This window comes from Choloepus didactylus, chromosome 4 (assembly GCF_015220235.1).
Source record: "Choloepus didactylus isolate mChoDid1 chromosome 4, mChoDid1.pri, whole genome shotgun sequence".
Taxonomy (NCBI): Eukaryota; Metazoa; Chordata; class Mammalia; order Pilosa; family Megalonychidae; genus Choloepus; species Choloepus didactylus.
The window spans coordinates 11,468,022-11,484,829 of NC_051310.1; the positions used below are offsets into that span (position 1 = coordinate 11,468,022).

The 16,808-nt window shown below is 47.3% G+C and overlaps 1 protein-coding gene across 1 annotated transcript in view; it reads left to right on the forward strand.

Moving 5' to 3' along the window:
* Positions 1 to 16,220, forward strand: part of LOC119531100 (nuclear exosome regulator NRDE2-like) — a 56,878-nt gene extending 40,658 nt beyond the window's left edge. The window contains 7 exon segments of the mRNA XM_037831942.1: positions 62 to 232; positions 5,641 to 5,932; positions 5,935 to 6,026; positions 6,756 to 7,684; positions 8,717 to 8,855; positions 14,611 to 14,682; positions 15,270 to 16,220. Of these exon segments, the coding sequence (XP_037687870.1) occupies positions 62 to 232; positions 5,641 to 5,932; positions 5,935 to 6,026; positions 6,756 to 7,684; positions 8,717 to 8,855; positions 14,611 to 14,682; positions 15,270 to 15,395 (1,821 nt within the window). The 3' untranslated portion in view covers positions 15,396 to 16,220.
* The last annotated feature ends 588 nt before the right edge of the window (positions 16,221 to 16,808 follow it).

Consider the following 16,808-nt stretch of genomic DNA (forward strand, 5'->3'; position numbering starts at 1 on the left):
TGGTGGTGGTGGTTTTACTTGCTGATTAGGTGAACTAGAAGTTACTTCTTGTCTAGATGAGGTTGATGATGAACCAGAAGAGGATGACGAGGAGATAAGAGATAAGACTCTGCCCAGGTGGCAGATCTGGCTTGGCGCGGAGCGTTCCCGAGACCAGAGGCACTGGCGGCCCTGGCACCCTGATCAGACCAAGAAACAAGCTGAGGACGACTGTGAGGATCCCGAGAGGCAGGTCGGTGCCCTCTGCCCTTTCCATTCCCATTGTGTTCTGGTTGTCTGCAAAGAGACTGCTAGGGCTTGGCCGACTTGGGGGTGGTTGGCTGCTCTGGTTTGGGTCAGGGGTGCTTCCGTCCTGGGAGTGCCAAGGTAAATGGGGTTGCGTATGTGCTCTTTAGACCAGGTGGCTCCTGCCTGAGTCGGAGGGTAAGGCTCTAGCGGCCACCCCTCTGGAGATTGTCTTCCGGGTTATTCAGTACATTTTCCACATAGAAGCCTGAGGGCTTAGGGTTTTAAAAGGCTGGATCACTGCCCTTGATTCTTTTGTGGTGTCCACTGCCCCACTCCACTCTCTGATCCACAGAGATTTAGCAGAGAGGCATGATCTGGAAGATAAGAGAGACTGGATGCCGAGTCCCTGTTGGGGCAGTTGTCCTACAGCTTGCTTGCAAGAAGGAACTGGCCTCAACTGAGTGCCTGTGTGTTCTGGGCCCTGGCCTCACGCTGTCTTGTTTGCTGTCATCATGATGTAATACCTGATGCTCTATGTGTAGTGCCCAGCAGCTCTGGAGGTTGTAAATTAAGGAAGAAATTCTGGTAGGGTATGTGGAATTGGCCATTCCTAAAGACTCCATTGCTTGGCATGTGACATGGTATAGGTACAGATCAAGAGGTTTTCACAGAGATGAGAGGTGTTAACTCTTCAGCTTGGTGTGGTTTGTTTGTGACCCTCCCTAGAAGTCAGGGGCCTTGAAGGTGGAGATTTTTGCCCGCTTTGTTCACTGCTGTATCCCCAGTGCCCAGAACAGTGCTGGACATGCAGGGAGTGCTCAGTGCATATTTCTTGGATGTTGAATGGGTCTTTGATGCAGAGGGATCAGCACGAGTGAAGGCCCCAGAGGACCTGGGATGTCCAAGGAGTGGTGAATAGGGCAGCAGGACCGGAATTAGGAAACAGAAAAGGGGGAATGGAGAAAGAGGTGAAGGGGCAGCGTGTGGGGGTGGGGGGCTTCCAGGAAAACCTCACCTTGGTGGACTTCTAGGGAAGTGGACCGTCGTGGTGACATGAGTCTCTGCACATTAGGCCCCTTTCTTGGCTAAAGCTGCATGTTTAGCTAAGAGCATGGTCTTTCTTGGGAGTTTGAGGGTTTTACAGAATTCAGGGTCACCCTTCTGGAAGTAGGTTCTCAAGTCTCAGAATCACAGCAGTCTCCTGGAAGCTGATTTCTGGAGCAGACCGTGGTTGGGAGCAATTCCTTGTCATTTACCTTTTCCTCTAATCAAAGCCTGGGGGCAGAAACCATTCTGCTTATTTGGTAGTTTTGATGATTGAGTCCCATGTATTCCAGCTTTATTGGCTGATGTTTCGATTTCCTCTTTGCTGACAGCCACCAAGACCAATGAGACAAGCAGTGCCCGAGACAGTGGGCAGTCTCTTGACCTTACGTTTAAAAATTCTTACATGAAATCCGCTATGAACGTTGACAGTTTAGTAATAGACTTTTATAATTGCTCTTAACATGATCCATTGCTCCTTTTGTTTCCTTCTTTCCTTGCAGCTGTTTTATCTAATTTTGAGCATAATTTTCATTCCCTGAAGCATTTTTATACAAAGAAACCACAAAATAGTAAAGTTCTTGAACTCTTCCATCTTAAAACAATTTTTTTCCACAATTGTAATTTATCAAAGTAAATACAAAAGCAAGTATGGATCTAAGATGGCAGCATAGAGAGGAGTGGAAGCTAGTTAATCCTGCTGGAACAACTAATAAACAACCAGGAACAACTAGTAAATAATTTGGAATAACTGCGGGGGACAAACATGACCATCCACTATATCATACACCAACATGAACTGGGAGGTTTGCCCGAGATCACGGCATAAAGTCTGTAAGTGAAAACTGCGGATCCAAGCCGGGACCCCCCTTCTCCTGTGGCCTGAGCTGCAAAGCCTCATGGTGCTAAGAGAGCAGCTCTCTCAGAGCAAGTGAATACAGCTCAGCTGAGCTCACCTGGGGTTTTAATTAACAAATGTGGACTGCTCGATACAAGCTACATATCCCCAATAAGCAGACAGAGGTTTTGGGTGAAGACTGACCTTGGAGAGCCAGAGGGTAGCCACAGACTGGCCCTGAAGGGGGCCCTGTTTCGGCTCAGTGGAGAAAGCCTCACCCATTTTCAATTCCCAGTGCTCTGACCCAGACAAGGGTGGAGATAGCCCAGGCAGAGAGAAAGAGTATTCAAATGCTGATAACCTCTCCCTAGGGGGTCTATCTCCCCTAAGAGGAAAGAGGTGGAGCCCAGCTCTACTACCCGCCTTCCATTCAGAACCAGAACCCCAGAGCCTAGGGGAAAACAGCCACGGGCCACACCTCCTTACACTAGTCTGGAGCTACAGGCTGACAGGCACCACCTGCTGGGCAGAAAAACACAGTGACCTGAGGCTTTTTCTATGACGCATCCTCAGGGAAACCAGATACTGAATAGTTCTTCCTTCTGGGACCGGAGCCTGTTTTGGTCTGGGAAAACCTGATTGGGGTAGCCAAGGAAACCATGCCTAGACAACAGAAAACTACAACCTACAGAGGGATTGAAGTTATGGCCTGGTCAAAGGAACAGACTTACACTTCATCTGGATACAGGAATTTAAACAACTAATACTAAGTCAATTCAAAAAGTTTAGGGAAGATATGGCAAAAGAGATGAACTGTGTAATGAAAACACTGTCTTTCATAGGAGATGAGAAATTTTCATTGATTATTTCCTCTACATAAGGTAGAAATTGAAAGTTTGAAAAACCAACTGGCAGAATCTATGGAAATGAAAGGCACAACACAAGAGATGAAAGACACAATGGAAACATACAACAGCAGATCTCAAGAGGCAGAAGAAAACACCCAGAAACTGGAGAACAAGACACCTGAAGGCCTACACACAAAAGAACAAATAGAGAAAAGAATGGAAAAATACAAGCTATGTCTCTGGGAACTTAGGACAAAAGGAAAAGCATAAATGTGTATCTCATTGGTGTCCCAGAAGGAGAGGAGAAGGGAAAAGGGGCAGAAGCAATAATAGAGGAAATAATCAATGAAAATTTCCCATTCTTATGAAAGACATAAAATTATGGATCCAAGAAGCGCAGCGTATCCCAAACAGAATAGATCTGAATAGGCCTACACCAAAAGACACTTAATAATCAGATTATCAAACATCAAAGATAAAGAGAGAATCCTGAAAGCAGCAAGAGAAAAGTGATTGATCACATACAAAGGAAGCTTGATAAGACTATGTACGTATTTTGCAATAGAAACTATGGAGGCAAGAAGGAAGTAGGGTGATACATTTAAGATACTGAAAGAGAAAAACCACCAACCAAGAATCCTGTATCTGGTAAAACTGTCCTTCAGATATGAGGGAGAGCTTAAAATATTCTCAGACAGACAATGACACCGTTTGTGAACAAGATACCTGCTCTACAGGAAACACTAAAGGAAGCACTGCAGACAGAAAGGAAAAGACAGGAGTGAGAAGTTTGGAAGACAGTTTTGGGAGATAGTAGCACAGCAATGTAAGTACGCTGAAGAAAGATGACTGTGAGTATGGTTGAAAGAGGAAGGTTGGGACCATGTGGGACACCAGAACAAAAGACGAAGGATAAAGACTGGGACTGTGTAACTCAGGGAAACCTAGGGTGCTCAGAGATTATACTAAAAGGTACAAATACGTTTTTACAGGAGGTGGAACAAATGAATGTCAACATTGCAAGGTGTTAAAAATAGGATGGGATTGGGGAGAAAATACAGTCAATGCAAACAAGAGACTATAATCAATGGAAACATTGTATTCTGCTTCCTTTAATATAACAAAGGCAGTATACCAAAGCTAAATGCATGGGCGGGGGTGGGTGGGTGGTGGGACTGGGGAAGTGTATGAGACTCCCAGCATTGGTGATATTTTCTAACTCTTTATTCTACTTTAGGTTAATGCTATCTTTCCTTTTATTGCTTTCTAGTTGTCATGTTTTTGTTCTCTCTCTCTCTTTCTCTTTTCTTTTTCTTTGGTCTCTCTGCCTTCTTTGACTCTTCTTCCTTCTTTGTGGAAGAAATGGAGATGTCCTTATATAGATAGTGGTAATGGTGGTGAATACATAAATACGTGACTATACGGGAACCCATGATTGTTTACTTAGGATGGAATGTATGGTGTGTGAACAAAGCCGTCTTAAAAGAAATGGGTTGATAAACTTTGAGGACACTATATTAAGTGAAATAAGACAGACATATATAGGCAAATATTGCAGGGTTTCACTGATATGAACTAATTACAGTATATAAACTCATAGACATGAAGTATAAGTTACCAGGATATAGAATGAGGCTTAAGAATGGGGAGCGATTGCTTATGAGCAGAATATTCAACTAGAGTGAACTTAAATGTTTGGAAATGAACAGAGGTGATGGTAGCACATTGTAAGAATAATTAACAGTGCTGAAAGGTGTGTGAAGGTGATGGAAAGGGTAAGCTCAGAGTCACGTATGTCACCAGAAGGAAAGTTGTAGGTTAAAAGATGGGAATGTATAAAACAGTGAATCTTTTGGTGGACAATGTCTGTGATTAACTATACAAATATTAGAAATCTCTCTCACGAACTAGAACAAATATGACACTATAACTAGAAGTTAATAATAGAGAGGCATATAGGAAAAAATATATACCTATTGCAAACTATATACTACAGTTAGTAGTATTTTAACACTCTTTCATCAGTAGTAACAAATGTACTGTACCAAAACTATGAGTCAGTAATGGAGGGGGGCTGGTTAGGGATATGGGAGGATTTGAGTTTCCTTTTTTTGTCTTTATTTTTTTCTGGAGTAATGAAAATGTTCTAAAAATTGAAAAAAAATTAATGGTGGTGATGGATGCACAGCTGTATGATGGTACCATGGGCAATTGATTGCACACTTTGGACCTTTGGGTGGTTGTATGGTATGTGAACAATCTCAATTAAAAAATATATATATATATATATAAAGCAAGTATGTGTGCTTTTAGGAAGTGAATGTGGTTCTCGCTTTTGTAGGAGCACATTATGCTACTTTGAAAGCTTTTGGCTTCAGCCTGTTGGTGTCTTCCCTCCTTCCCAGGACAACCTGTATTCCCCAGGTGACGATTCTCAGGGCTGCCGGCCAGTTGTTCTGGAGAATCACCTCTCCAGGTTGCCTTGCAACGCCTCTGGGTTTCTTTTGCATCTTGAAGAAAACCTAGCAGCTGTCTATTTAAAATTTGCTCTAATTTGAATAGTGTTGGACCGTTATTACATTCACAAAAAAAAAATTGTGGGATAATTGTGAAGGCTTTTTTTTTGTTTCATTGTATCAACTTAGCTCCTAAATAGTACACTTTATTTTGTCTTTGTTGCAGGTGTTGTTTGATGACATTGGACAATCTCTGATCACACTTTCCAGCCCAGAGCTTCGGTTTCGGTTAGTCGAGGCCTTCCTGCAGTTCTTGGGGGTGCTGTCTGGCTCGGCTTCTCCTGCCACCTGCCGTTACCTGGCCGTGGATGAGAACAGCGTCTTTGATAACGGGCTTTGTGATGAAAAGCCATTGACACTTTTCAGCCCCTCATTTTCTGGTGTTAGCTGTGTTGGCCGCATGGACCAGTTGGGCAGTAGTTGCTGGACCAGGGGTCACAATCGAGATGGCGAGGAGTTCATCGTAACATCTTCCACCTCGTGATGCCTCTGTTTTCAAGCAAGGAAAAGTCTCAGCTTGCCTTCTCCTGGTTACAGGATGAGATTGCAAAGGTAACGCCAGCCTCCTCCACGGTCCATATGGGGACTTTTCATTTCTGTTGGTGCCCATAAATGGGGTTATAAGGCTTATTGCTCTTCAGGGAACCTGCCACAACCCCTCCTCCTTCAGTGACTCTGGAAGGCACCTCGTGGGAGGATGGAGGGGGCGAGGCCATCCACTTCAGTGACTCCAGAACCGTGTATTGTGTTGATTCTTAAATTGCCAGATGTCTGGGATTATATGAGCAGTTCGGGTTAAGAACCAAGCTTAAGCAGGGTTAGAGGATTTAGGGGCTTATTAAACTAGATAAAATAAGCTGCTTACTTTATAGCTGTCTGCTGGAAATTAAATGTTGGGGGTCATCAGTCTGCCCTCTGCTGGCCACCAGTTAGTATTGAATTTGAACACCAAACTTTTGAAGCTTTAGTTACAGATTTTACTTACGAGGTTGTATTATTAAAATGGTCTCTTTCATAACATTTGGTGGCTACATCTCTTTGGAGAAGGGCATCTTGAGTGAATAAGCGTTGTTTATAGAGATTTCAAATGGATGTGTTTATTTGGGGGCACCCGTGGCTGAGGTAAAATCCTGATATGTGTCCATATTCAGAGAGCCCAAGTGCTTACCAAACACTTGGAAGGCAGTGGAGACGCCTCATACCTTTTCAAAGTTGGCAGTGTAGAGGCATTGCTATAAAACTACAGAGCACTTGAGGGCATCCTTTTCTTTTTGCTCATAGGTCATTTGCTGTCTGCACACTAAAAACAAGAAGAAATTAAAGTCACAAGGGAAGAACTGCAAAAAACTAGCCAAGAATCTCCTTAAGGAGCCAGAAAACTGCAAGAATTTGTGCCTCTGGAAGCAGTATGCCCATCTGGAGTGGTTGCTTGGCAACACAGAGGATGCCAGAAAAGTTTTTGACACAGCACTCAGCCTGGCAGGAAGCAAAGAGCTGAAGGATTCCACGCTCTGCAAGCTGGGTCTGCTCTATGTGGAGCTGGAGGTGGAGCTGCTGTCGGACCTGAGAGGAGCCGCCACAGCCAGGGCTGTCCACATTCTAACCAGACTGACCGAGAGCGTCCCTTATGGGCCCTACGCTGGGCAGGTCTTGGCGGTTCACATTTTGAAAGCCCGGAAGGCATATGAGCACGCGCTGCAGGACTGTTTGGCCGAGAGCTGTGACTCTGACCCAACTCCCCTCAATTCCTTTAACCACCTGATGAGCCTGGCTAAATGCTTTATGCTCTTCCAGTATCTGACTGTAGGGATCAGTGCTGCCTTGCAGATCTACAAGCAGGTGTTTGCAAAACTGAAGCGCTCCATTTCCCCAGAAGACTCTGGCCTGGAAGAGGGTGACCATGCCCAGTACCTGATCAGTGTTCTCGAAGCCGCCACCCTGATGCACACGCATCTGCTCAGGTTTCACCTGAGAGTGAGGGTCTACCCACTGACACCCCTGCGCAAGGCCCTCTCAGAGGCTTTAAAGTTGTACCCAGGCAACCAAATTCTTTGGAGGGCATATGTACAGATCCAAAATAAGTCCCACAGTGCCAGCAAGACAAGAAGATTCTTTGACGCGATCACCAGGTCTGCCAAATCCTTGGAGCCTCGGTTGTTTGCAATTGAAGCTGAGAAAGTGCAAAAAAGACTGGTGGAAGCTGTGCAGAGGTAATTACAGATCATCTTGTTCACATGTTGCACAAACCTTTATGGACTGTCTACCATGTTTCAAGAGACAGTGTCCGGGACACCTGCTCTGGAGATTCCAGGGGGTGCAGGACGATATGTTGAAAGATGGTATTTGCAAGTTAGGATGAAAGTTACTTACAGAGTAGCAGCATCTTTCATTGGAGGCCTTTGCCGCTGCCTTCCAGGCCATGCTTTCGGGGAGCCTGCGTGTTGCTTACCGTGCATGGGCGGCGACTGTCAGCCCTTCAGGGTATCTGAGAAGCTGTAGTGGATGCATAACACTGAAGACTACAGGCTCTGGTGTTGGACTGTCTGGATTTAAAACCCAGCTCTTCCACAGTTGGCTGGGTGACCAAGTCAGTTCATCTATAAAATGGGGATAATTGAGGAACCTACTTCATCATGTGTTTTTGAGGGACAGTGAGTGCAGAATAATTAGCAGCTTCTGTTATTACTGGTAATAACAGTGTCATGTTTTAAATGTCATCTTTTGATACAATGTTTTATACCTAAAGTTTAAATGGTGGTCTTGGGAAATATATTAGCTTAGGCATCGTGGTTCCTTCCAGAATCTTAGCTGTTGCTTCACTTTGACGTCATAAATTTGGCAAAATTACCTCACAATAGTATTTCTTTTTATTTTATTTTTTATTTTTTGCTTTGTTCCATTTTTTTTACTCCATATGAGTTTTACTTTTTCTACTTCATGCATTCTGCTGATCAAAGAAAGGATAGTCAGAAAACAGAGGTAGTTAGAAGGCAGAGAAGCAGCTCGTGTGTGTGTGGGTGGGGGGGGGGACTTCTAGGTAGCCTGAGGGAGGTGTAGAAACCAGAGAGCCCTGGCCTCAGAGGGACCCTCTGTGCCCCCCAGCGTCACAGAGACCCAAGCATGCACCCCGCTGTGCCCTGACCTGCTTGCTGCTGACACTTGTTAGTACTAAAGCACCTCCTCCTCCTGTGATGTGGGCCAAGAGAGCTTGTCCCAGGGTTACATGCGCCCTTTTCTTGCAGGCTGGATGGTAGAGAAATACATGCCACAATTCCTGAGACTGGCTTAACAAATCGCATCAAGGCCCTGTTCGAAAATGCCACCCGGAGTGACAGCGGCAGCCAGTGCCCCCTGCTGTGGAGGATGTATTTGAACTTTTTGGTAAGAGCATATTTAGGCTTCTTTGTTCGCAGAGCTCTACACCTTCCTTCCTAAGTGAGAAAGGACGAGCGTCCAGCAGCCACTGCGCAGGAAGGCTGGGGGTGCTCATTCCCACCTCACAGCTCCTTGGCATTGGTTACTCCTTCCTGGATCCCCAGCAGGATCATATCATTCTCTCATGGGGCCAGGTGAGGGGCGGCAGGTGACGTTTTTACTCAGGGCATTTGGTAGAATGAAAGGCCCGATGATTAGGGCAGGCCTCATTTGCTGTATAATACAGCCACGGCCAAGGTGCATGTGTTTTAGAAATAGTCTTCTGGGCTACGTGTGTGTTGCTTTAGCTCAAGGGCACTGCCTCACATCCCAGTGACCTCCAGTGCATATCACACTTTTCAGAAGACAGGAATGACCCTCCTTAGACGTAAATGCTATGTGTATCTCTGATTATTTCTATAGGATAGATTTTCAAAACTTGGTCAGAGAGTTTTAATATTTCTATTTGACATATGACAAAATTGAGGTTAAAGAGATAGAGAATAAGTTAGGGGTTAGAAGTTTGGGCCTCTCCCTTCTGCCTTCGATTCCAGAGTTCACCTGCCTATACCCCCTGTGCTGAAGGCCAGAGGCCAGGGGTGATGCATCAGCTCAGGTGTCGGCACACCTGGGAAAAAGGTGCATGTTCTTGTGGCAGAGTTGGCCACCAAGTTCTGTGCATTTTTGTTCTTTTTAGTCCGAAGTTGAGGTTTTATGGTTTGGATCTGGTGTGGCGTGTCAGCCTTAAGAAGTCCACTTGCTGCCTTGCATGGTCGTGGTGCTCCCCTGGCCCCGAGCAGGAGGCTGCCAGCTACTCAAGGGGCACCCGGGTCTGGTCTCACCTCCTCTTCTTCGGAGCCCAGGCTGCCCTCGGGGCAGATCAGATGCCCCCAACAGCGTTTCCAGTGCAGACATTCTATGAGTCTTTCTAAGGGAAGTAAAAGACCTTAGTTTAACAAGGGAGACCTTGCACATTTGCCAGTTTTAATGTCCCCATTCTTTTATATATGGAGATAGGGTGAAGTACAAATGTACCATATTTTACTGAGAATCTGCCATGAGTCAAGTTTGGTTGGACTGTAGACAGAAAAATGCTTGTTGACTTTGAAATAAAAAGATCTGGGGCCTTAAGGAGTTTATCTCCTTTTGGAAAGGTTCGTGTTGGAACCGAGGATTAATTAGAGCCATGACTTCCCTGGCAGCCCCTGAGGCGTTCACACTTTGATAAACACTGAAAAAATCACATGAGGGTCGAGATGTGGGGTGTGGGCAGCAAGGAGCGGGAGCGGGCAGGGAGGGGCACCACAGGCCTGGGGAGGGATGGGTTCTGTGGAGGAGTGCGGTCGCAGTTGACTCGTCTGGGGGGGGGGGAGGTGGCGGCCGGTTGCCAAATCCTAGGCTCTCAGGATTGCTTGGAGGGTACCGGCGGCGGGGGCTCTTTCCCGGAGGCGAGGGCGAGGCGGTGGACTGGGCCCGGTCCCCGGCGTAGGCGTGCAAAGTATGGAGGGCGGCGAGAAAGGAACAGGCGGGACACGGTTCTTTTAGGGTGAAGAAGCCAAGAGAGTTTATTAGGGGAGAGTACAAGCTTATATCGGGCGTTTAGAGGGCAGGGTAGCTGTAGAGGTTAAAGGCTTGGATTGGTTCTGAGAGGGCGCGGAGGTTGATTGAAAAGGGGCGAGAGTTGCTCCGGTAACGGTGTCTGGCAACAATGTATGCGCACTGGTAGTAATGGGAGTTGCACTGGCCACGGGGAGTGTCCGGGCAAGATAAGGGGGTGGGGAAAAGGCGGTTCCCTCCGGCAAGCCTCCCCTAACAGTGGTATTTTGGGTGAGGAAATGGGGCCTGCCTCCGGCCTCACTTTCCCAGGCCCGGGGGGCTGCGGAGGGCGCTGTCGCCCGTGCCCACCACCCTCCCCAGGGGCTGATCAGGTCCCTCAGCCCAGGCCTGCCAAGTTGAAGCACGTAATCAGTGTCCCGCAGAGGAGAGTTTCTGTCTGTGCACGCTTGCTTGCTTTGTTTTCCCTGCAAAACTGATTGAAGGAATTGAAACTTACTGTTGGCTGTAGAGAATATGGTGGGAAAAAAAAAAAGAATTAGACAACCAGAAGTTAGAATTTTCTACTAAGATTGGAAATTTTAACTTAACAGGTTAAAATCTCTGTTTTAGGAGAGCCTGTCAAATATATCATTTTGTATATATATTAATACTCTCAACCAAACTTTGTTTATTGTTGTTTTGGCTAAAATTGCACAGTTATTCTCAAGATTTTTAAAGCCTTTTAATTTGATCACCTACCTATACAATAAAGAAATGTTTAAGTATATAAAGCAGTTAGCTGATTTTATGTGACTGATGAAGTCTCAATAAATGGAAAAGGATTGTGGCATTTCTGAATTGTTAATCATTGGATTTTTTTTTTTTACTGTCTGGAATAATTTCCTCCTCCGTTATGTTGACAGCTGGCAGAAGTTAGAATATATTGAAAGGCCACCATTTGCAAGAGCTGGTGGAAGGGAAAAGAATCCTTTTCATGAAGTTCACCTTTCTGGTGATGAATAAATAAACCTCTCAGCAAGAGTGTCAGTCTTATGCTTCTTAGGAATACTCAGATGAAATATTATAGAAGTGTTATCTTTTCTTTATTTGTGGAAGGCTGGATATCAGTGCTGTCAGATTACTTTGGAAGAAATTGTACAAGCTAGCATTTGCTCAGATTTGCTTATACCGACATAAAGAGAATCGTATTTTGCAAAAGCCTGAAGAGTGCAGTTATTCTGTTTTCTTAGCGATGCCTGCTTTCCCCGTGTGGAGGTGGCATACATCAGATGAGGTACAGAAATGCCAGAACAAGTGATTACTGAGCATCAGGTGGCTTCTCTAAATGGAGAGTTCAAGCCTTGTTACCTTACTGAAGAGGCTGGCCCAGTCGGCAGCTGCCTCTTTCTGCTGCCACTGTCCCTGCCCTACCTGTCTGAGTAGGTGGACAGTTATTAATGGCTCAGCTCAGGCAGGGACCAGGGGCTGAGCAGAGGGCCCTGTTGCCCGCGGGTTTTCTGGGGACTCACGTTAGGTGTTCACGAGTGTCCTGTTTGCTGGGTTCTTCACACAGAGGCCTGCAGGTGAGGCTTGGTTTCTGGCACTGGGTCTGAGGGAAGGGCGGGCCTCTGTGTGATGCATGAGGCCTGGTTCACTCTGGGGGACTCACTGGCAGGTCAGAGGCTTGCCTGGAGGCCAGCGACAGCAGCTCTGCTCCCTCCTCATCTGCATTTTCTGTGGTTCTCTGCGAAGACCTGGTCAGTGCCTTGAGCTGCTCCCAGGCTGTGTGAAGAGACAGATATCCCTCCAGTCACAACTGGGGTGAGGGGGGAGTGCCATGGTGGGGAAGGAGGTGTCGCCCACGGGTTATATTTCAGTCCTGACTTAACAGTTTAACAAGGAATGTGGTTGTCAAGATGAAAAAATTTAGAAAGTGAGGAAGGATGAGGGGAACCAGGTTGCACCCATGGAATTTCCTTCCCATTTGCGGCTCTGCTCTAGTGAGAAGGAAGGACACATACCAGGCCCCGTCTTAGAATATGAAACCATGAATGGGAAAACCCAACACAATCGCCAGCACACTTTGACCCAGCATGAGCTTCTCCACCTGAGACATTGAAGGTGTTGTCCTGTGGCCAGTGGATGAGGGGATCTGGGAGAGCATCTCTCATTTGAAGCTAACCAACTTAGCTCCCTAGGATTGTATCTGTGAGTCTCACAAATACAGTGGTTTGTCACTGGCTGAGAAACTACAGTAATAATTGTTCTTTCTTCTTTCAGAAGGAAGGAAAAATTGGCTGGAGTTAGTATTTTAGGAGGGACCATTTCTGGGGGGCAGGGAAAGGAAGGTGAGCTCTCACTGGGTTCCTGGTTACAAAGGTAATAAATTCAGAGGCCCAGCCTCAGAATGCCTGGGGCTCACACTAGGGAGGGAACCCAGGCGTCCCCAAGCCACGTGGCTGGCTCTGTGCTGGCACTTGGAGGAGGTAGAGCAAGACCGAGCCTTGCCTGAAGCTCACAGATGCTGGTTACAACCCAAAGTTTTGGTCTCTGGGACCTTGGGGATTAACCGTAAAAAGTTGGACCGGAAGTGAGGCCGTCCTTGGTGGCGCGAGTTCCTGAGCTGTCAGCTGGGCTGCTGAGATGCCACTGGCTGGGGTTCCTGGGAGGTCGGTGTGCCAGTTTGAATGTATTATGTCCCCCAAATGCCATTATCTTTGTTGTAATCTTGTGTGGGCAGACTTATTAGTGTTGATTAGATTGGAATCCTTGGAGTGTTTCCATGGAGATGTGACCCACCCAACTGTAGGTGATAACTCTGATGAGATAATTTCCATGGAGGTGTGGCCCCACCCATTCAGGGTGGGCCTTGATTACTGCAGCAGTATATAAGCTCAGACAGAAGGAGCGAGCTTGCCACAGCCAAGAGGGACTCTTTGAAGAATGCACAGGAGCTACAGATGAGAGACAGTTTGAGGACAGCTGTTGAAAGCAGACTTTTGCCCCAGAGAAGCTAAGAGAGGAAAAACACTTCAAGAGCAACTAAGAGTGACATTTTTGAGGAACTGCAGCCCAGAGAGGAACGTCCTGGGAGAAAGCCATTTTGAAACCAGAACTCTGGAGCAGACGCCAGCCACGTGCCTTCCCAGCTAACAGAGGTTTTCCGGACACCACTGGCCATCCTCCAGTGAAGGTACCCGATTGCTGATGTGTTACCTTGGACACTTTATGGCCTTAAGACTGTAACTGTATAACCAAATAAACCCCCTTTTATAAAAGCCAGTCCGTCTCTGGTGTTTTGCATTCCGGCAGCATTAGCAAACCAGGACAGTCAGTCATCAGCAACCTTTATGAGTCCCATGCCGGATGCTGTGCGCTGGCTGGTGGCTGGGAAGAGTGGGCATGTGCTGGAACACTCTCCTGGGGGAATGGGGAATCTGAGGGAGGCAGGGAGGGGAGGTGGATGGAAAAGTTCAGAGATGGACTTCGGCTCCATGAGCTCTGCTTGGGTTTGCTGAGCTGCCTGCACCACCTAGCCAGTGGTGCTGCCCTGTGTGGCTGATTCCCCGGAGAAGCTGAGCCACGGATCCCATCCTGTTGCTGGAGAGAGGCCCTGGTGAGGGGAGTCTGGGAGTTACCTCACTGGGCTTGGAAAGAGGTTCTAGATCTGTAAGTTGAGACTAGGGATTTTATACCCGGAGTGAAAACCTGCCAAGTTCAGCACACTGAAATTCTGACTGAAATTGTCACTCCTAGTAAGGTTACTGGTTTGATGATCCTGGTGATCTCATTTCTTGAAAAGATAGTTTTCAGAAAACGACAAGTATTAGAGCAAGTGTTTTCCCTTTGTGTGAAGTCATCAGCCTCACCTCAGAGACAGCCTCGATCGAGGCACCGTCATGGTGCCGGGACCTGGTCCTCACAGCACAGGAGTGGACGCAGGATGAGGAGAAAGGCGGAAGTTAAAGGCCGACACGCAGGGCCATCTATGGAGGGAAACTGGCCCCAGCCAGCTGTGGCCCCTGAGCCGTCCTCTGGGACGTGGAGACTGTACTCCCGGGCCCGCCATCCATGCAGGCCGACTTCTTGCACTCAGGAGCCCACTTGTAGATGAGGCCAGGAGGATTTTATAGCCTTAGCCTGTCAGTCTCAATTAATTATTTTTATATTTTGTTCCTCACCTCAGGTTTCCTTAGGAAATAAAGAAAGAAGCAAAGGTGTATTCTACAAAGCTGTTCAGCATTGTCCTTGGGCAAAGGTAAGTTTTAAAGATCATGGTATGTGCAGGTTCCCACACGTCCCCTGGGCCTCAGTCTAGCCAGCCTGCCCGGCCTGCCAGTGTCATCCGAGACGCTCAGCTCTGTGGAGGCCTTGTCATAGCGAGATGTCCCCTGTGGAGTCTGAGCCTTCTGTGCGTTGGTTTCCTTTCTCAGCACCGGAGTTGCTGCTTCATGGGTGGGTCGCTGTGGATAGCTGGTTTCCTACATTTGCCCAAACTTCAGCCCATTTTCCATTTTGGAAAATCAGGATCCATGTCCCACCTCTGCCTGGCAGAGCCCCGGTCAGGATGTGTTCAGAAATCAAACTGAGGGCGACTGCAGTGTCTGCCAACAACCAACGGCCCCACTTAAAGTGTATGCACTTTCCGTCTTTCTGTGAGTTTGTTGCCCTTCCTGGGGCACACCTACGTGTTATCTGAGTTAGGAGAGCCCCAGTGAAGGGGAGTTGGGCTCGGGAGGGCAGGGCAGGAGGGCCAGCTTCCTGGGAACCTGCTCCTCAAGTTGTGAGCTCTCCCCATGTGGCAGGAAGTGGCTGACTAACTGGGTGGGCTCCTCCCACCTGTAGGTGTTGTACATGGACGCCTTGGAGTACTTCCCCGATGAGATGCAGGAGATCCTGTATCTAATGACTGAGAAGGAGCTGCAGGTGCGCCTGCTGGTGGAGGAGCTGGAGCTCCTGCTTGAAGATTAGGGATCAGGAGGGCAGGAGGTGTCGCGGTGCACTGTGTGGTGTGTGTGCCTAAGTGCGTTAGGAGACCTATCCTTTTTAAGTCTACTGTCTTGGTAATTTGTGTCTGGGTCATCAGTCTTCCCGAAGTTGTACATTTTTAGACTATAAAAGACACAAAAGCGATTGTTTTACATATTATATATGCGAATGTGTATATATATATACATAGATGACTCGTTATGCCAAACAACACTTAAACCTATTGTGGTTGAGGTGTGTGCGAGTTCTTGTTTGATCTGCCCTTCCTCTGCCCAGCCACTGCCAGCCCTGCCCTGGCATCCGTGGTGGTCTGCCGGGGCCTCTGGGGTCTTGGGGTCACTGCAGGGAAGGGCTGAGACCAGACGTAAAGGTCTAGTTCCTCAAACACTAGACCTCCTCCCTTAGGCCTGTTAGTAGAGGTCATTTAAAACTTGGGTCCTGGCTTGTGTCGAGTGCGTGGAGGGTTTCTCCTTAGTCCTTTGGACCAGAACTCAGCGGGAAATGCAGACTCTCAGGCCCACTGAGTCAGAATCTGCCCTCTAACAAGACTCCCAGGGGACTGTGTGCCCATTGAGTGTGGAAAGCACTGCCCAGGATGAGGAGCCCTCAGCAGAGGCTTGTTGGGGACTGCCGGGTGCCCGCTCCTTTTCCCACAAGCCCACTCCTGCCTCCAAGATGTGCTGAAGATGCTTGTTCATCTGTTCTGTGTCGACACTGCTTACGAAAACAAGGCCGAGACTGGTCACATTCTTGTTTTGATTTCTGAGGCCTATGAATAAAATGGACCATATTCTGCTTCTGCAGAGATTTTTTACTGCCTTCCAGTCATTTTTGACCACTAATAACATTTGACCAGGAGGAATTGCTTTCGTATCTTCCATGACATCCTGCTCTAAAAAATAGCAATAGCCTCCCTCTGGCTTTCTTTTTTTTTTTTTTTTGATCATAATCTCTAGAATTGCCGAAGTCTTAGATTTCTTTAAAATCTTAGATTTCCTTTTCCAGAAAAGCCAGTGTTGTGGAGTTTGATTTTGGCTATAACCTGATAGATATTGTCTAGCAACCAGCAAGGGTAATGTGGCTGGAGCGCTTCTAGGCCAGTGCCTCGGAACACAGAAGGAAGTCGGCCAGCCCACCCCAGTAACTGCCCTCCTCTGCCTCTCCCCAAGCCCCTGAGCTGCAGGCAGCTTGGGCAGAAGCCCAGGGTGCTCTTTAGCAGTGAACGCAGGTTGGATGCTCCCTTTGGATGACTTTTCCCAGGAATACGCAGCAGGTGGACATAGCCGGCACACAGTGCTCTAGCCTGACGTGTAGACTCACTCCCTCCCACACCCAAGAGCTGATGGACTTGAGGCAGTAATGAGAAGATTTAGGGAGGTCTGACCTCTCCCTCTG